This window comes from Triticum dicoccoides, chromosome 6B (assembly GCF_002162155.2).
Source record: "Triticum dicoccoides isolate Atlit2015 ecotype Zavitan chromosome 6B, WEW_v2.0, whole genome shotgun sequence".
In the NCBI taxonomy this organism is placed as follows: Eukaryota; Viridiplantae; Streptophyta; class Magnoliopsida; order Poales; family Poaceae; genus Triticum; species Triticum dicoccoides.
In genome coordinates this window covers 722,405,483-722,422,640 of record NC_041391.1, presented here as the reverse complement: position 1 = coordinate 722,422,640, position 17,158 = coordinate 722,405,483, and the positions used below count along the sequence as shown (strand labels likewise).

The 17,158-nt window shown below is 43.4% G+C and overlaps 2 protein-coding genes and 1 pseudogene across 2 annotated transcripts; 2 read left to right on the top strand and 1 right to left on the bottom strand.

Moving 5' to 3' along the window:
* Positions 1 to 1,395: 1,395 nt before the first annotated feature.
* Positions 1,396 to 2,002, bottom strand: LOC119325998 (annotated as a pseudogene).
* Positions 2,003 to 3,321: 1,319 nt separating this feature from the next.
* Positions 3,322 to 8,919, top strand: LOC119323856 (protein SAWADEE HOMEODOMAIN HOMOLOG 2-like). The gene is made up of 6 exons (XM_037597566.1): positions 3,322 to 3,621; positions 3,727 to 3,835; positions 4,606 to 4,669; positions 4,851 to 4,902; positions 7,806 to 7,919; positions 8,527 to 8,919. The coding sequence occupies exons 1-6, from the start codon at positions 3,439 to 3,441 to the stop codon at positions 8,809 to 8,811; spliced, it is 807 nt and encodes a 268-aa protein (XP_037453463.1). The 5' UTR covers positions 3,322 to 3,438; the 3' UTR covers positions 8,812 to 8,919.
* A 3,122-nt stretch (positions 8,920 to 12,041) lies between these two features.
* On the top strand, positions 12,042 to 16,789 carry LOC119323855 (protein SAWADEE HOMEODOMAIN HOMOLOG 2-like). The gene is made up of 8 exons (XM_037597565.1): positions 12,042 to 12,083; positions 12,197 to 12,393; positions 12,470 to 12,629; positions 12,804 to 12,867; positions 13,046 to 13,097; positions 14,272 to 14,415; positions 15,595 to 15,714; positions 16,292 to 16,789. The coding sequence occupies exons 2-8, from the start codon at positions 12,229 to 12,231 to the stop codon at positions 16,607 to 16,609; spliced, it is 1,023 nt and encodes a 340-aa protein (XP_037453462.1). The 5' UTR covers positions 12,042 to 12,083; positions 12,197 to 12,228; the 3' UTR covers positions 16,610 to 16,789.
* The last annotated feature ends 369 nt before the right edge of the window (positions 16,790 to 17,158 follow it).

Here is a 17,158-nt window from a genome sequence, read left to right as displayed (position 1 = left end):
CTGAGGCAAGAAGATCCCTTGTCGTGCCATACAATGGAAGGACAAATCTCTTGGATTCGGTGTGGCATAACTCACATGCAGGCAAGAGTCGGTCTACTAATCTTGAACGTGATGCCTATATAATAATCATTTTCTGGATATCATCATAACTATTTGAGGTTCTATCAATTGCCCAACATTAATTTGTTTACCCCTGGTATGTTATTTTCTCGAGAGAAGCCACTAGTGAAATCTACGGCCCCCGAGTCTATTCTTTATCATATTTGCTTTGAGATCTACTTTTATGTGCTTTTATTTTAAGATCTATAATTATAAAAAACCAAAAATACCTTGCTGCATTCTTTCTTCATTTTTTTTATTTTTTTATCGAGAGATCTATTTATCGAAAATCATACAAACAAATTTATCTTTTACCCGAGAGGGCTTACGCGTCGGGTTGTAAGTATTTGTTCTTTGTGTGCAGGTAACGTTTACATAGTGTTGCTTGGTTTTCCTACTGGTTCGATAACCTTGGTTTCATCACTCAGGGAAATACCTATCGTAGCTGTGCTGCATCAACCCTTCCTCTTCGGGGAAAAACTGACGCACACACGAGCCATCAACCTCATTGCTTATGTCATGCCCTAGATGACATGATTGCTGACCTCATGTCGTAAGATGACATCATGGCTGACCTCACTTTTTATAGTTGGTTTAGTCATACACTAACCATATCTAATACGCTAGGCTTCCTAATTTTTGAGGCCTCATATTCAATTGAGGTCTCCAATTTAGAATTGGGTCACTCCATTTTGACCGGGTCAACAATTTCTTCTTGTTCTATTCTTTTTGTTCTCTATGCTTCTTAATTTTGAAGCTCCCCCATTTGATTAACGTATTCAAATTTGGATTTGGTTCACATTTTTACCAGGTTAATGATTTTCTTAAATCAATCAGCATCAACCAATTTTTTAAAACATATCAATCTCGTGCACCCCTTTCCCACCTAGAAAAAAGAAGCGAAAACATGCGATACTGTAGGGCCACTATAACCAAAAAATGGTTTCCCCCTGCTTTATATTATAAAGCAAACATCACCGAATACATCTGAGAGACCGAACAACGCACACACCCAAGGCAAGATACAAAGGTGCCGGGCACCGACACACCACCCCACCAACAACAATAGAGAGGTGAATCAGACAACATCGAAGCTAGGCCTCAAAAGTGGTGCCTCCAAGAAGGTTACGACCTAGGATAGCCGACACCGCCCGATCCGCGAAGATCAGGTTTTCACCCGGAGAAAGACGACATGAGTGGGAGCACCGCGACGGAGCCTTCAGGAAGGGTACGGTGATAACGGCCGCCGCCATCGTCAGCTAGTCAAAGGACTGGGCAAGTGGTGTACCCCGTCGCTCACATCCCACCATCACACCCTAACTCCGTCAGCCACCCGCAAACACGCCACCCGCGAGGCCATGGTTGCCCGCCTGCACCTGAGACGCATGCTCCGCCCATAAACGCCACGCCTCCCATGGCCAGAGCCGCCGCCCTGCAACCAGACAACCCCGAGACCTACACAAAGGCCCTGGCTTTGGACCAACTGACGGCCCTCGACTGACAGAACCACCCGTAGATGCTCCGCTGGTAGATCTGCGCCAACCCACCCGCGGCCAAGGAACGGGGGAGAAAGGGGAGCGGACGAATCCGGACCGGCACACCCCGTGCCAGCGACAGGTGACGCAACTGCATCGAGGCCACTCATCCCTCCAACCGAGCTCCCCGCCAAACACGAGGAAAGGGGGAGGAGGAGGAGCGGACGCATCCGGACCGGCAAAAGTGCCGGCGACAGGTGGCGCGACCGCATCGAGGCCAGCCATCCCTCCTACCAATCTCCCCCGCGAGCACCCCCTTTTCGCCCCACCATGGAAGCAGGCACATCTCTCCGCGAGGCCATCCACAAACGCGCACCCATCGATGAGGGAAACCAAATCGACCCGCCGCCGCAGCCGAGGTAGCCCATCAGAGAGGTCCTCCCGCGCCGAGCGCCACCGTCTAGCCGGAAGGGCCCGACTAGACGAGGGCCGCCCACCTCCACTGTTGTCACGCCGCCCCCTCACCATCACGCCACGGCGAGAGGTCCGCCCATAGCCCGCAGTGACAGGGGCGGATCCGGACAAGCCGTCACCACCCGCTGGCCAGCAGCAGCCCCACTCATGCTGCAACCGCGCCGCCCACGGCACTCGCCGCGCCAGGAAGCCGCCACGCAGATCTGCATGAAGCCCCCTACCGACGCAGCTGCCCCCCACACGCACCACCAGCACCACCCCCGTCGCCCACCAACACAAACACATCGCCACGTCGCGCCGCCCGGCGTCCGTGCCGCGCTCCGGCCACAGGAGGACCCGCCGCGCCGGCCACCACTCGCGGGAGACCGAAGAAAGCCCCGCCGCCGCCGGATCCGGTTGGGCTTTGCCCGGCCGATCCCCAAGGCGACGGCGAGGGAGGGTGAGGGAAGGCTGGGGACCGATGGCGGCTAGCTAGGGTTTTCCCCGGTCGCCGCGCGGGGGCGACCCGAGGGGAGAGCGAGAGCGGTGTTGAGCGAGAGCGAGGATCTACCGCGCCAACATAAGCATGTGCTGATTAGAATATAACTAAGAATCACACTGCAAAAGGCCCAATCAAAACATTCTAGTATAATGATAGATAAAAATAAAACACAGTCAATCATCTCCCTAACTCACCAAACCAGACACTCCATGGGTTCCAAAATATAAGGTGTATTAGTTTTTGAAAAGACATTTTTTAACTTTGACCAAATTCATTTGATGACGAATATGATGACATTGTTTTGGTAAGCTCAGTATACGCAGAAGCAACCTACTGACTCGGTCGGCTCTACTGAACCTACCCGTACAACATTAGTAATTATAACATGCTCCCTCTTACCCCCTCTTTTCACATTAGAGGTAAGAAGGTAAGAATTAATCAGGCCATTATTTAATTAAATCAATGGCTTAGATCTATTATGTACAGTTACTTTTCATATGAAAAGGGGAGGTAAGAAGGAGCATGCTAATATTTGTCGTACAAAATTGGACCCAAAAACACCTGGCAGGAACGGGGTCATTGGGTAGGTAAACTGGAGTCACTGTCTGGGGCTGGACTTGCACAAATTCTGACCGGAATTAGCACGCCCAGTATTTGTTTTATCCTGGGGAATTAATGTAATGAATTGCACTACATTAATTGCAAAAGTAGGTTGCGTACGTGTGAGGAGGAGTGCCAAAAGGGGCTGCATCACCCCTCTTCATCTCCAACTGGACACAGCCGCTGGTGACACACAACTGGTAACGTAGATCCAGCTTCTCCTCCCTCCTCTCTATCTTCATCTCCATCTCCATCTCCGACGACTCTGTTCATCTCACCGCGTAGGCAGGTGCGGCAGCCAGGGGAAGTATGACGGGGGAGCCGCCAAGGCTCGTGTTCCGGTTCACCCATGCCGAGGTCGCCAAGATGGAGGAGGTCCTCAATGAGATCGACGCCATGCCCAAGCGTCCTGTCATCCAGGGCCTCATCGATCACTTCAACGCCTCGCCGGACCGCTCCGGCAACGGCAAGGTCCCCGTCCAGTACAATCAGGTACTAATAGCTTTTCCCTCCCCGTGGGTTGCCCAAGATCCGCTTCCACCCTAGCTATTTCCTTACTTGGATCTATACGTGTGGGTTTGTGTTGGGTGGTCGCAGGTGAGGAATTGGTTCCATAACCGGAGGTCCGCGCAGTCCCAGCGGGCCAGGAAGATGATGCTAACCCCAGTTGACGAGGAACACCACCCAGTGGCCGGATCCTACTTTGGTGCTGCTGGAATCCCCATCTTAACTTAATAAGCTCTTTATTTCCTTACCATGTACTTAATTGGGCTGATCTTAAGTTGCTACGATGATACATGATGGTCCGTTGGCAAAGCTTTCGTGCTGCAGAAGTTCTGCATAACCTCACCCGTTGGGTGCAGGGGTCCCTCTCTCGGTGTCTAGGGCATGTTGTTACAAGGTTTTGCATGTCAGGAAGCTTGTTGTTGTGCTGTCTCACCTGTTGACGCCTATTTCGGCAATTGCACGACATGTGGTTCATGCGCATATTAGATTTATGCACAACTGCAGACAAAAAGTGGCAATCGAGTTAATTTTGGCGACTTAGCCTAGCCTGTACTTTTTTGTGGGCACATCAAAATATTCCGGTCCATTGCCTCTGGCCTTGAAGCCACTGAATTTGGGATATTGCAGGACACGTGGTTGTTTCTGCGCCTATTACTTTTATTCAGAACAGCAGGCAAAAATTTCAACTCAAGTTAATGTTGGCAGGTTCTGGGACTTTATAGCCTAGCATGTAGTTCTTTGTTTTTGTGGGCCCGTCAAAGTTTGTCGTCGCACTGTCCCAGCCGTTGAGACTCGTTTTTGCAATTGCCAGACACGTGCTTTGTGCGCCCTTTACTTTTATTCATAACTCTAGGCCACATGACAGAATTTTCCTGTTTGTCGTTTAGAAGATTTTAGTTTTGTAACCGACCAAATGCATATAGTGTATCAAGTTGATTATTGTTTACTGATATTGCCATTACCAATCAGGGAATATTTCTTCGGATGGTGGCCAGGTCCAGTTTGAAGCAAAGTCGGCTAGGAATGGAGCATGGTATGAAGATATATACATATTTCATCATTTCCTCTTTCATGTCATTTCATGTCACATGTGGTCTGTTTTTGTGTATGTGATATAATTTTCCACGTGAGTGTGGGTGGGTCTGTGTGAGGTGGGAGGGATACTTGGGTGAACCTTTCAGTTTTACATGCTTGACCAATTCTTGTTGTTACAGGTACGATGTTGCTGCCTTTCTGTCCCACAGGTTCACTGAAACGAGGGACCCGGTAATGACCATAAAACTTTTTGTTAAGTAGGATCGATGTTAGTAAATTCATTTCTGCCATTCTTTATTCAAGCACTTAGCTAGCACTAAAGGTAGAGATGATTCCGTTTCTTGTCTTTTTATAGTTGGTGACAGTATTGATGTTAAAACATTTTGAACACCTGGCTTATTTTTATATGTTTGGGAGTCTTTAACAACACAAGATAGTACTAATAAGCACTGAACAGTTAAGGAGACTTTAACAACCTTGTGTATTTGCAACTATAGGCTTACATGGAAAGGTAATTGGTTGTATAAAACTTGCTTTCACAATCTCTCTGTTTTGTCGTGTAAAACAAAATATAAATTGAATGTTTCTTTCAATGATTATATAGCTCTGTAGACATGTCTGAGTTTCAGAAAGGAAAAAGTTAGTTCACCCCCTTCAATTATCGTCCTTGAACTGTAGAAATTGAAGCGAATCAAACTGCAATGGTGGTTTTCATGCCAGCTTGGAAATGTACCGAGCGCATTCAGCTGCATTGCCACCATGGAACCCCACTTACCCATCCTACCAATCTCATGATCTATAGTCAGCATAGAAAAAATATTTGATTTTTTATATGGTGCGAACTTGCAATAGCATCCTAACACGCAACACAATCTGCACCACTTCACCAAGCATTGTTTGTCATGATCATGATGTCATGATCCGATCATCAATTGCGTGGCCCTAACGAGAGCCATCGCACAGTAGTCTCCTCCAAAATGGATTATTAAGTTAACTTCTGGTCTTCCCAGCGCCACAGGACTTTGTCATCATAATCAAGTCCTGGCTGCTCCTCTTCCGTGCAGCCAGCCACAAGGAGGGGCATCTATGAGACAAAGTGCCTAGCTAGCTACGTTCTTGTATTGTACATTTCTTTAATGAAAGATGCAAGAGAAATAGTACCAATATATGTAATACAACAAATGTGCAGCAAGCTAGCAACAACATTCAGTACCAATATATAAGAGTTTCTTTTTCAATTAATAGCCAGGCACAAATTGCAGACCCAGACTCGTACATATTCAAACTGTAAAGCATATGCATCCAGGCTGTGTTAATTTGCAAATTAACTAACATCCATGCTGTGTTAATTTCCAAATTAACTAACTGATCATTCTAATGCTGTCATCCACATGATGCCAAAACTTTGTTGATGTGTCTGCCTAAGTTGAACGATTTGCCATAATTCAGGTACTTCTTTCTTCGAGTTATCTATGGAGAATCACAACAGCAGTAGTAGTCCTGTTTTGGAGTCTTAGTTGCCTCCACACACACCAAAGGAAGAAGTCACCGCCATAGTACGGAAAGAAGTTTGCATCATGTAGCAAGCGCAGAAGGCAAACGTGTTTGACGGACACCAATGGGCTGGTGCGGACTTGCACAAACCTTCCAGTCCTAAGTGATACATGTGGTTAGGAGTGATTTGCGCTTCTTTTCATAGTTAAGGGTGAAACTAGCCTTGATCATGTTCGAGAAATATTCAATACCCATGTTCCTCTAGTGTTCAGTCACTCTCCACAGCGGGTTCAACATGTGTCCATTATGCCAACTGTGCCTGCACTTATTTATTTATTTTGTTTCCGGAAGTACTAGTTCGATTTACTTGGTTTGGACCCGAGGAGGATGAATGGGTTGATGTTCAGAAATGTGTGAGACTGCGTTCTCTTCAATGTGTTGCGGTGCTGCCTGGTGATCTCATTCTTTGTTTTAAGGTAGCCATCTTAAACGACTTCTTTTCACCTGACTAGGAAAGTTAGCATCTCACAACTTGATAATTCATGTCTTCATGAAAAATTATGTTGCCCTTCGGAATACTAAGCTAGTTAATTTGAGCCACACAATATGTATCCAATGCCTGACAGCTTCTCCATTTTCCTTTTGTTATGCACCTGAAAATTCTGCTCGTTAACCTATTATTCAACGGTTAGTTTCTTTCTGTTACTTGTTGGCGTATGATAGAGTAGTGATGGGTATGTGGTTTGGATTTCACCTGCCAAGAGTCTTTAAAAGTTTTCGTTTGACTTTTCCGCAAAAAAAAGTTTTCGTTTTGATTGTGTGCACATGACAAAGAGATCGATGTTCCTTGCTGACATTTAATGTTCTGCAGTTTATATAGGCTTTATTTCTTGTTTGTATATACTTATAAAAGGTATGATTCCAGTTTGAGAGTTTTCAAACTATTGTGGTTGACAACACTTACTAAACGGCTTTACTTTAATAATTTTTAAGAATTGTAAGTTTCAGTACTGCATGTATTTTATACGCTCTATATACTGGATTACAAAAGACATCTAACCACAACATGTGTTTCATGTGTCTTTCCATATTCTTGGTAATCATACTAAATATTAGATCACTGTGATACCACTTGGTCCAACTGACACCATTTATTTGGCTATTTATTGGTCGAGGCGCGAATGGGAAAACGGCCATAAAAGCAATGCATTTTATTATGTCATACTTTCGAGTAAACTGTATTTTATTCTAAAATTGGCTGTGAATTTATCCAATGAATTTTATTACTACTTTATTATTAAATTGAGCACTGAAAGCTTTTTTTTTGTTTTTCAAAATGAAGGCTGTAGCCTATCTCTGGTCATTTATAAAGTGGATAAACCAACTTTCATCAAATAAGGTTGTCCAATAAATCCTCATGTTGGTAATTGCGCGCAAACACCGGTATGCCGATAAATTAGAGCATTGAGAGGAAATGTGCATGACTTTACTGCTCTTTCAAGACTGTATTATATACTCAAAGTAGAGTAAGGATTTTTGGTCACTGGGTGTAAATAACACAGTGAGGGAAAGTTGATTTAGCTGTTTCATAATGTAGTGTTATCATTTACTCAAGTTGATTTCTGTGCTGAATTGAACAGGAAGGCAAGGCCCGCTATTTTGATGCGCAAATTCTTCAAGTTCAAAGGCGCAGGCATGACGTAAGGGGGTGCCGCTGCGGGTTTCTTGTTTGTTATGATCATGATCACTCTGAGGTAATTCTCCTTCTGTCTACACTGTTGAGTGTTCATGCATTTACTCTGGTTCCATTGTTACACCATGGTTGGATATCAGAATTAATTGAGGCTTGGGTCCTGAAGCTTCAGTTCTGTTATAGGGCTGTTGGCCTGACAATAGAAATGGATTTTTTTTCGACTACGACCGGAGTTGCCAAATCAGACATTCATCCCTATATGATTTATAACGTGCCTGGACATCTATAAAGGACTAGCTGACCATCACATTCTCTACGACCTTTCTCTACCCATGATTTCCATGTGATTTCTTTTCCAATCACATTCTCTACACCATCTATAACTTAGTTCTAATATAAATGAGTAGTTTCTGTAGGCAACCAAACTTACTTCAAAATTTCCATGTGATTTCATTTCCAATCTGCATTTTTTTATGACCGAACAAAAGAAATATGAATGTTCACGTAAGATTGATGGGGAAGAATAGTGTAAGACACTATCTTTTTTTTGTTCTAGGCTAGTTATCTTATTATATGTACTCAAATGAAAAAGAAAGCATAACGAGTTTAGTTTGTTTTATGATGTTTATACCAAATAATTTATTTTGGCATTTCTTTTCATGTGATAGGAGTGTGTTTCACTGAGCAAGGTATGCCGTCGACCAATGCACCAGAATTCCCAAAAGCCACACAAGATGATGAGTGTCAACACTGACACGGTGACCGGGGGTGCGGTTCCCATTCCACCAGATCAAGGAGGGCCATCTGAAAAGGCGCTTGCTCCCTTACTAGACGCACCTACTAGCAGCCGCAGCTATTCTGTGGCAGATGTTGAGATGGGGGATACGGAGGCTGCCCCAAACAGTGAAGCTGCAAATGGAGCGCATGACGACAAGATGAATCTGGGAGTGTAGTTCTTTCACTTCCCTGTGCATTTTGTTGTGAACTTTTTAATCGAATAATGTTTGCCTAAGAACTTCCAATTGAGGAAGGATGGTTGCCCAGTAACTGTAATGTGCCCATGTTGACTGGATTTCTTGTGGGGTGCTCAAAGTGTTGGATTGGGTATCTATATCTATATAGCTATGTCGTCGGAGAAGATATTGTTTTGTGGGGGTATTGTCTTTTGGGGTTAGGGTTCAGGGTTATCCTTCAGTACACCCCCTTGAAATAAAATATTGGCAGTTGTGTCATTTCCTGTAACTGGAAGTAGCAAGCGGTAATTTTATCCCACGGAAGGCCCTCTAAATAGAGGATCCGTCTATACATCTCGTGGAATAAGGGATCTATGTATAGATCGCCCTTTATCCTCTTCTTCTACCTGGACATCTAGCTCTCTCCTTTCATCTGCCAATTAACGGCTCCTTGTTTTCCTTCTTTTTATCTGTTCACATTTGATCGATTTGCCACCAGTGGCTGACTCCTCGCATTTCCGAAGCTGATGGAGAAGCTAATATTGCCCTTCCAATTGACAACTAACGACATATTTGAATGCATCACCATGCATGTATTGGCACCATCGAGGAAGCAGATCCATGGAGGAAGTAGATGGAATATGGAGGATGCTCTCCAAAACCTAAATTCTATGACATTGCAACATTGCTAGATGAAATGGGTGCTCCTTCATCGGGATAATGACGGCGTTGGAATGTATGGCCGCTTTTTATGAATCAGATTTGCCATTATTGCACACAAACAAGATTTTTTGTGGATAAAGGACAGACACAAGAAAAACTTATTTAGTATAACCCGATTTTGTTTTTTTTAACATGCTGATTTTCATTACCATTTCCGGCCTAAGTTCAGAAAAGAAGATATACGGAAATCGGAAGTACAATCATATGTGCAACTGTGTTTAGTATATTAGAAATAAGTTTCTGCTCACGTCTCATGGGTCGCTCCTGTGACTCATGGCACGAATGCCGCCGTCGCACGAACCAACTCCTCCTTCACTTTCCTTCCCCTTAGCGCTGCCGATGATAGCCTGTAGCCGGCCCATGGTGGCGGTGAGGCACCTCATCCACCTCCTTCACTTCCCGTGTTACCCGGCATGCTCCCTCTCTCTTAGGCGGCAACGAGGTACTGATCTCACCCCCTGTGGACTCCCCCTGTCTCGGCCAGTCGTGGCCTGCTTGGTGGAGGCGCAACCCTTGTCGTGCGTGCGTGTGAGGCGGGCTACTATCACAGCGTCATGTTGGCACAACTACTCGTGGGTGGGTGGTGGTCGTGGAGTTGGTTCCCGGCCACCACTATAGGCTGGATCCACTAGATCCAATAGCCTAATGATCTCATTTGATAGCTTCCATGGGCATGGCCTCCCCTTGTTGGTGGTACTTGTGGCTACTTTTCGGCACCCAGTATCCCAGATGTAGGGTTCATTTTCTGTGTTGGTGCAAGCTGCTAACTTTGGGGTGTAGTGGGTGGCGAAGTTGCGCTAGTGCGGCTATAGGGGAGGCGGATGCATGCTTGCAGCCCACCACACAATGGGTGGTGGCTGAAGGTGGATCCCCTTGGTTTCCGGAGTGGCGGATCCGAACGACGGGCACGGAGACACTATTTTTGTGGGTCTTGTGTTCCAATTTTTTGGTCAAAAAGATGGGATCTTTTGTTCCAATCTTTTAATGTACCTTTAGGTGTTCTGGCGAAAGTAATATAAAAAATCAAACACACAAATCTTTGGAGTTTTGTTTTGAACATATAAAATGTTATTGTATTGGTAGTTAGCAGCGTGCACCCTACACGTCGCACTGGTAGATCATCAACTAGCCAATGTTCCCTCCTTGGCTTCACGTCTCTACTAGTAAATTGCCATTTTAGGATTTTAAGCACAATTTAAATGATGTAAACGATGTCTAAAAAATTGAAAGTTTGCATGGTGTCATCACGTGATTATTTTAATATGTGGTTAAAATTTCAAAGTGTTACACAAAAGTTATGTGATATGTTGCATTCAAACCCAATAGATTCAGATATCCATCGGGAGATTTGTAGTTTTGAAGCGGGGAAGTGTCCGGTTTGAGAGAAAAATTTTGGGTTCTTGTGTTCTATTTTTTCTTAATGTATTTTTAGGGTTTCTTTATCAAAGTAATATAAATAAAGAAATACACCAGCTCATTGAAGTTTTGTTTTGAATTTTAAAATATTTAAATCATTGTTTATTAGCAGCATCCAGACCGCATGGAAAGCTGCTACTATACTTTCGGCATTTCAGGATTTCAATCAAAAATTTGGGGCATTGTGTTCCAATTTCTTCAATCACCTTCTCTCTTTGGTTTATTCGCGTTGACCGGCCATTGCTTGTTTGGCGGGTTGCTCTTCGTACCTTGCTGGAAGCGTATCGTCCACAATCAAGGCCTACAATGTCCGCAAGGGTGGAATGGGGGTCAAGGTCTGCAAAGGTCCAATCATCATGAGCAGTTGAGGCAAGCTAATCATCATCGTGCATCAGCGATGGCGGGGGTGTTGACGCTCAAAAGTGGCATGATCCTATGAGTGGCTTTAATCTATAGAAAGATGAAGTCAAATTTATGGCATTGGATGGCCCCTCACTGTGAAGATCAATATAAATATGGGGATGGTCAAAAATTGAGTCTAATACAAAAGTTATGACCATTTCAGATATGCATCTGTTGACACTAGATTATGGCATGGAAGAAAACACAATTAATGTGACTCCAAATGGAAAATGTTTTCATGATATTTTTTTCTTACGAACAACTATGAATTTTGGATCATCTCAATCCGAGGTCGTGTACGAATTGTACGGCCAAAATAGTACATCGCTATAGGAAAATCTCGAGATGGTCGGAAAATCAGGAAGTTTGGACCAGACGGTCCGTTCCAGGCCGTAAAATTTGGACGTCAAGGCCGTTCCAGGCCACAAACGGCGACCATCCTCGAACTTACGGTCGCCGTTCCGAACTGCAATCACCACTTCAGCGCCGGGGTGGATCCAATCCAACCATAGTGGGAGAGCGCGTCCGAGTCTCGGGGTCTGAGCAGTGTTTCGTGTCTTTGTCTTTGCCTGCCAATATTTGTCCTACCGTCCAAAAGGTGGGCCTACCGTCCACGTTGGTCACGATTGCTTGTGAGGAGCACCAAAACAGGGGTGTCGGCCGCGTGAGCCGACAGATGGATTCGAGAGGCACCCACGGACACAGACACAGGAGTAGCACACACAGATCTGGTAACCTACTCCTCCCTCCCTCCGCTCCAATCTGTTCTCCATCTCCGTCAAATCCAATCTGCTGTGTTGTGGTGATCTTATTCTTACCTCACCTCACCGGCGGGGGTACTCAGGCGCGGCAGCGAGGGGCGGACAAGTTAGGACGATGGGGAGAATCCGGTTCACCCTGGCGGAGGTCTCCAAGATGGAGGAGGTCCTCCGTGACCTCAACGCCATGCCCAAGCGTCCTGCCATCCAGAAACTCACCGCTGATTTCAACGCCTCCCCGGACCGCTCCGGCGACGACAAGGTCCCCGTCCAGTACAATCAGGTACGTTGCCCAAGATACAGTATACAAGCAAGTCCGCCCTATTTTTGTAATTCTGATCTGATCGGCGTCGGCGCAGGTGCACACCTGGTTCCAGAACCGGAGGTACAAGCAGAAGCGGAGGGGTGAGCGGCCGCCGGCACAAGTGAAGAAGATGCTGCCCACGGGGGCTGAGGCACAGCACCCAGCTTCCTACTGGGTTCACTCATCTTCCCCTCCCAACTCTGAATCCCACTCAGGTGCTGCGCTCTTCATATCCATAGCTTGTAGCTCCACTTTTGTTGAGGATTGCAGGCCAGATGGCACAATGTTATTGTTTCTTGTTTTGAAGATTTTGAATTTTTTGTAGCCGAACGAACACATACCATGTATCATGTCGATTATGGATTATTGATACTATCATTACCAATCAGGGAATAGTTCTTCGGATGGTCACCTTGTCCAGCTTGAAGCAAAGTCACCAAGAAATGGTGCATGGTATGCAGATATAAATATTTTCTGCTCTCTTCCTTCTTTTGTGCCTTTGATGTCACATGTGGTCTGTTTGTGTGTATGTCATTTAATTTTTATCATGAATGTGGGTGTGCGTGGGCGCGTTACTTGCATGAATCTTTCAAAAAAGAAATTCATGCATGACCATTCTTTGTTGTTAAAGGTATGATGTTGCTGCCATTCAGTCCTGCAGGTTTTCTGAAACTGGGGACCAGGTAAATTCATTTCCTAGCTCTATATTCTTGAAACAGGGAACATTAAAATATGATTTATGTTACTGAATTCATTTCTGCCATTCTTTATTCAAGCATTTTGCTAAAGCTAGAGATGACTCCCGTCTATTTATAGATGGATGGCACTGTGTGATAGATTGCCCTAACACTTTACAGCAGGGACATTATTGGGGTCCAAATATTTTCGACACACCTCTTATATACTCCCTCCGTCCTATAATATAAAATGTTATTACAGTCAATGTACTCATAATTTGGTTGTAATAACATCTTATATTATGGGACGGAGGGAGTAACTTTGTGTTATAGAAGTCCTGTGTATTGGGAAAATATCACCCCATCCTTCTCTACACTTATACAAGATGGTACTAAAGTACTGATCAGTTAACACAACCTTAAGAAGCTTGTGTATATCCTACTTTAGCTTACATGGGAAAGTTGTGTATGTTACAAGATGGTAAAAAAGTTACTTCCCACCATCACTCTGTTTCAGCATGTACAACAACATCAATATAAATTAAATGTTTCAAACAAATAATTTAGGTTACTCCATTTAATTATCATGAGAAGCGGGTTTAAACCGCGAGCCATAGTACTATTTACATTTGAGTTCTAGGAACTGAAGCGAACCAAACTACAATGAAGGTTTTCATGTCAGTTTGATGATTTGCCATAATTATATATAGCATTCTTTCTTTCAGATATTAATGGAGAATTACAGCAGGAATAGTAGTATTGTTTTAGAAATCACTTTGCATCCTTGTAGGTGTAGTCTTTAGTGTATGTAGCAACCATGGAAGGCAAACATGTTTGACGGGCACAAACCCGTCGGGTCCTAAGTGAGCTGTGATTCTTGTTGTGCCAGTGGCTGTGGCCTTGTGATTCGACTTGAGTATGGGTTGAAAAGAGATGTACACAGAGAAATAAAGAGAAGCAGATTTGTTGATCTTGCTGCCAACATGGCAAAGATTACTGTCAAAACCAGTTTAGGGTGATTTGCGCTTCTCTTCGCAGTTGACGGCGAAAACTAGGCTCGATCATTTTCTGAGAATAATATAATGCGCATGCGCTGTAGTGTTTAATCACTATCCACAGCGGGTCCACTACCTGTCCATTATGCCAACTGTATTTACACTAATTTTGTTTTCTGTTTCAGGAAGTACAAGTTTGGTTTTCTGGATTTTGGGCTGAGGAGGAAGAATGGATTAATGTTTGTAAATCTTTGAGGCTGCGTTCTCTCCCATGTGTAGCGAGAGAATGTGTTGATGTGCTTCCTGGGGATCTTATTCTTTGTTATCAGGTAGTCATCTTAAACGACCTCTCTTAACCTGACTTAGCAAGTTTGCATGGCACAACTGATAATTTATATCTTCATGAAGCTTTAATTTATCCTTCGGGATTACTAAGCCAGTTTATTTTAGCCACAAAATATTGATCTAATCCCTGGAAGCTGTTACAATTTTGCTTTCTTTTATGCGCTTAAAAATTATGTTCATTAACTTACTATTCTACCGTTATTTTCTTTCTGTTACTCGTTGGCCTGTGAAAGAGTGTTGGATATGTCGGTCAGATCTCACCTGCGAAAAGTGCTGAGCCAAACAGAAGGTTGTTGCTTACTTAGCCAACGCATTTTTTGGTCCTTTTTGAAGAGATGTAGTTAATTAGATATTTCAACTCTGTTGACACTCAAGGTTCTTCAATTCATAGGCTACATTCCTTATTTGTTTAGACATAAAAGGCCAATAATTATTAATTTCCTTTTTTAATCCTTATGAATTGCATGTTCCACTGCTGCATGCATTTTATATGCTATATACAACATGATAGTTGCAGTAAATAGGACATTTAGTTAAGTACAACATATGTTTCCTGGGACTATCCATATCTTGGTAATCATATTTCATAATAGAATTTTACTGTGATGCCACTTGGTCAACCTGGCAGCACTGTTTTGACCATTTATTAGTGGTGTGAATGACCAAATGACTGTAAAATCACCACATTTTATTAGTAATATCATACTTTTGAGTATTAGAATTAATTTTAATCTGAAATTGGGTGTGAATTTATTCTATGAATATAATTATTACGTTATAATTAAAGTGAGCATTGTAAAGCTTCTTTTCCAACTTTGATCAAATAAGGCTGCCTAATAAATACTAATGTTGGTAGTTGCGCACAAACAGCAATGCTGATAAAATAGAGTGTTGAGATTAATTTTGCATGAATTTACTTCTAGTTCAAGACAATATCATACTCAAATTGGAGTATTATAGAGAGCCTGAGTAAGGAGATTTGGTCACAGGGTGCATGTAAGTAACATTGTGAACTAAAGTCCCATAAAAGAAAATTGTGAATGAAAGATGAAAAAAGGGCCAATCTATTTTTCATGCGATTTAGTTGTCTTGTAATGTGGTGTTATCATTAATTTCGAGTTGATTTCTAACAGGAATAAACATTTCTGTGCTGAATTAAACAGGATGGAAAAGAGCAGGCCCTCTATTTTGATGCTCATGTTCTTGAAGTTGAAAGGCGCACACATGATATAAGGGGTTGCCTCTGCAGTTTTCTTGTTCGTTATGATCATGATCACTCTGAGGTAACTCTTCGTCTTTCTAACACTGTTGTGCCTGCATGCATTTACTCTGGTTAAATGTTACACCGTGCTTGGATCTCATAATTGGGGCCAGGGTTGTTTGCCTGCAAATAGAGTTATATTTTGGAATTTATCCTGGAACTTGATGACAACTACTACCCGAGCTGCCAAATCATATCTCCGTCCATATGTTTTATATGTAGTTGGGTATGGTTTTCTTCTTCATAACATGCCTGGACATCAATAGATAAGTAGCTCTCCATGGTCCTATGTCGACCCATCAAAACCCATCCTAGTCTTAGAAGGAAACCAAACTTACTTTGGAACTTCCTTGTGATTTCATCTCCAATCTGCAATTTCTTTGGCAACCATACAATATAAATCTGAATGTTCAAGGAAGATAGATGGGGAAGAATAAAAGTGCATAATACTATTATTTTTTTTGTTCTCTGTTAATTATCTCAACATGTAGTCAAATAAAACGGAAAGCGCAGAGTGATGAATTTACCATGTTTAGCATGAATAAATATATTTTTTGGAAAAGTTGTCCCTTGATTTTTAATTTATTTTCACGTGACAGGAGATTGTTCCGTTGAGGAAAGTATGTCGTCGACCATCTGCTGATGTTAATATTAATATTGTAATTGATCATAGCCTAGCTGAGCAGAAAGCTAAAAAGTCGCGCAAGAGGATGGATATGAACCCTGATAAGGTCACCATGGTTCCCAGCCCACCAAATCAAGGAGGGCCATACGACATGGCTGCTCCCTTGCTTATCATGCCTGATAGCACCCACAGAGATTCAGTAGCAGATGAGCAGATGGGGGACATCGAGGCTCCTCCAAAAGGTGAAGCTACAAGCAAAACACATGGTGACAAGATGAATGTCGGAGCGTAGTTGTTTCGCTTCCCTGTGCATTTCTTTGTGAACTTTTAGTACAAAAATGTTGGTCTATGAACCTTCAATGAGGAAGGATAGTTGCCCGGTAACTGTAGTGTGTTGATGTTGACTTGATTTGTGTTGTGGTGTACTTCCAAAATTCTGTTGGCTTTGGTATCTATATCTATATAACTAGTTCATGGGAGAACATGTCGTTTTGTGGTCGTGGTGTATTTTATCTGTTCGTTAAGGTCTAGACAGGCACAATTTCTAAAACAAAGAACGCGCACACGCACCAGAAGATTTCTTGCACATTGTACTCACAGATCTTCATTTATGGTACATAACTCTTTTTATCAGAACATTTACGGTACATAAATTAAACACGAAAGGTTGATCTACATAAAGCGGTATGTTGCATTGACCTTATGACCAATACATGGCATCTAGGGAATGACAAGTCATGATCGCTGGGGCTAGGCTGTTTGAGACTACTCGTGGGCTAGGTGCAGTTAACTCGACCATGATGTGACCCCTTCCGGTAAATCGTCCATCCCAATATGGTAA

What these genes read in the sequence shown, in the direction of transcription:
- LOC119323856 (XM_037597566.1), top strand. Translation starts at nt 3,439, where the DNA reads ATGACGGGGGAGCCGCCAAGGCTCGTGTTCCGGTTCACCCATGCCGAG. An exon ending in TCCCCGTCCAGTACAATCAG is followed by an intron (nt 3,622 to 3,726) that starts GTACTAATAGCT and finishes GGGTGGTCGCAG; the next exon opens with GTGAGGAATTGGTTCCATAA. An exon ending in TCACTGAAACGAGGGACCCG is followed by an intron (nt 4,903 to 7,805) that starts GTAATGACCATA and finishes TGAATTGAACAG; the next exon opens with GAAGGCAAGGCCCGCTATTT.
- LOC119323855 (XM_037597565.1), top strand. Translation starts at nt 12,229, where the DNA reads ATGGGGAGAATCCGGTTCACCCTGGCGGAGGTCTCCAAGATGGAGGAG. An exon ending in CAACTCTGAATCCCACTCAG is followed by an intron (nt 12,630 to 12,803) that starts GTGCTGCGCTCT and finishes ATTACCAATCAG; the next exon opens with GGAATAGTTCTTCGGATGGT. An exon ending in TCACCAAGAAATGGTGCATG is followed by an intron (nt 12,868 to 13,045) that starts GTATGCAGATAT and finishes TTGTTGTTAAAG; the next exon opens with GTATGATGTTGCTGCCATTC.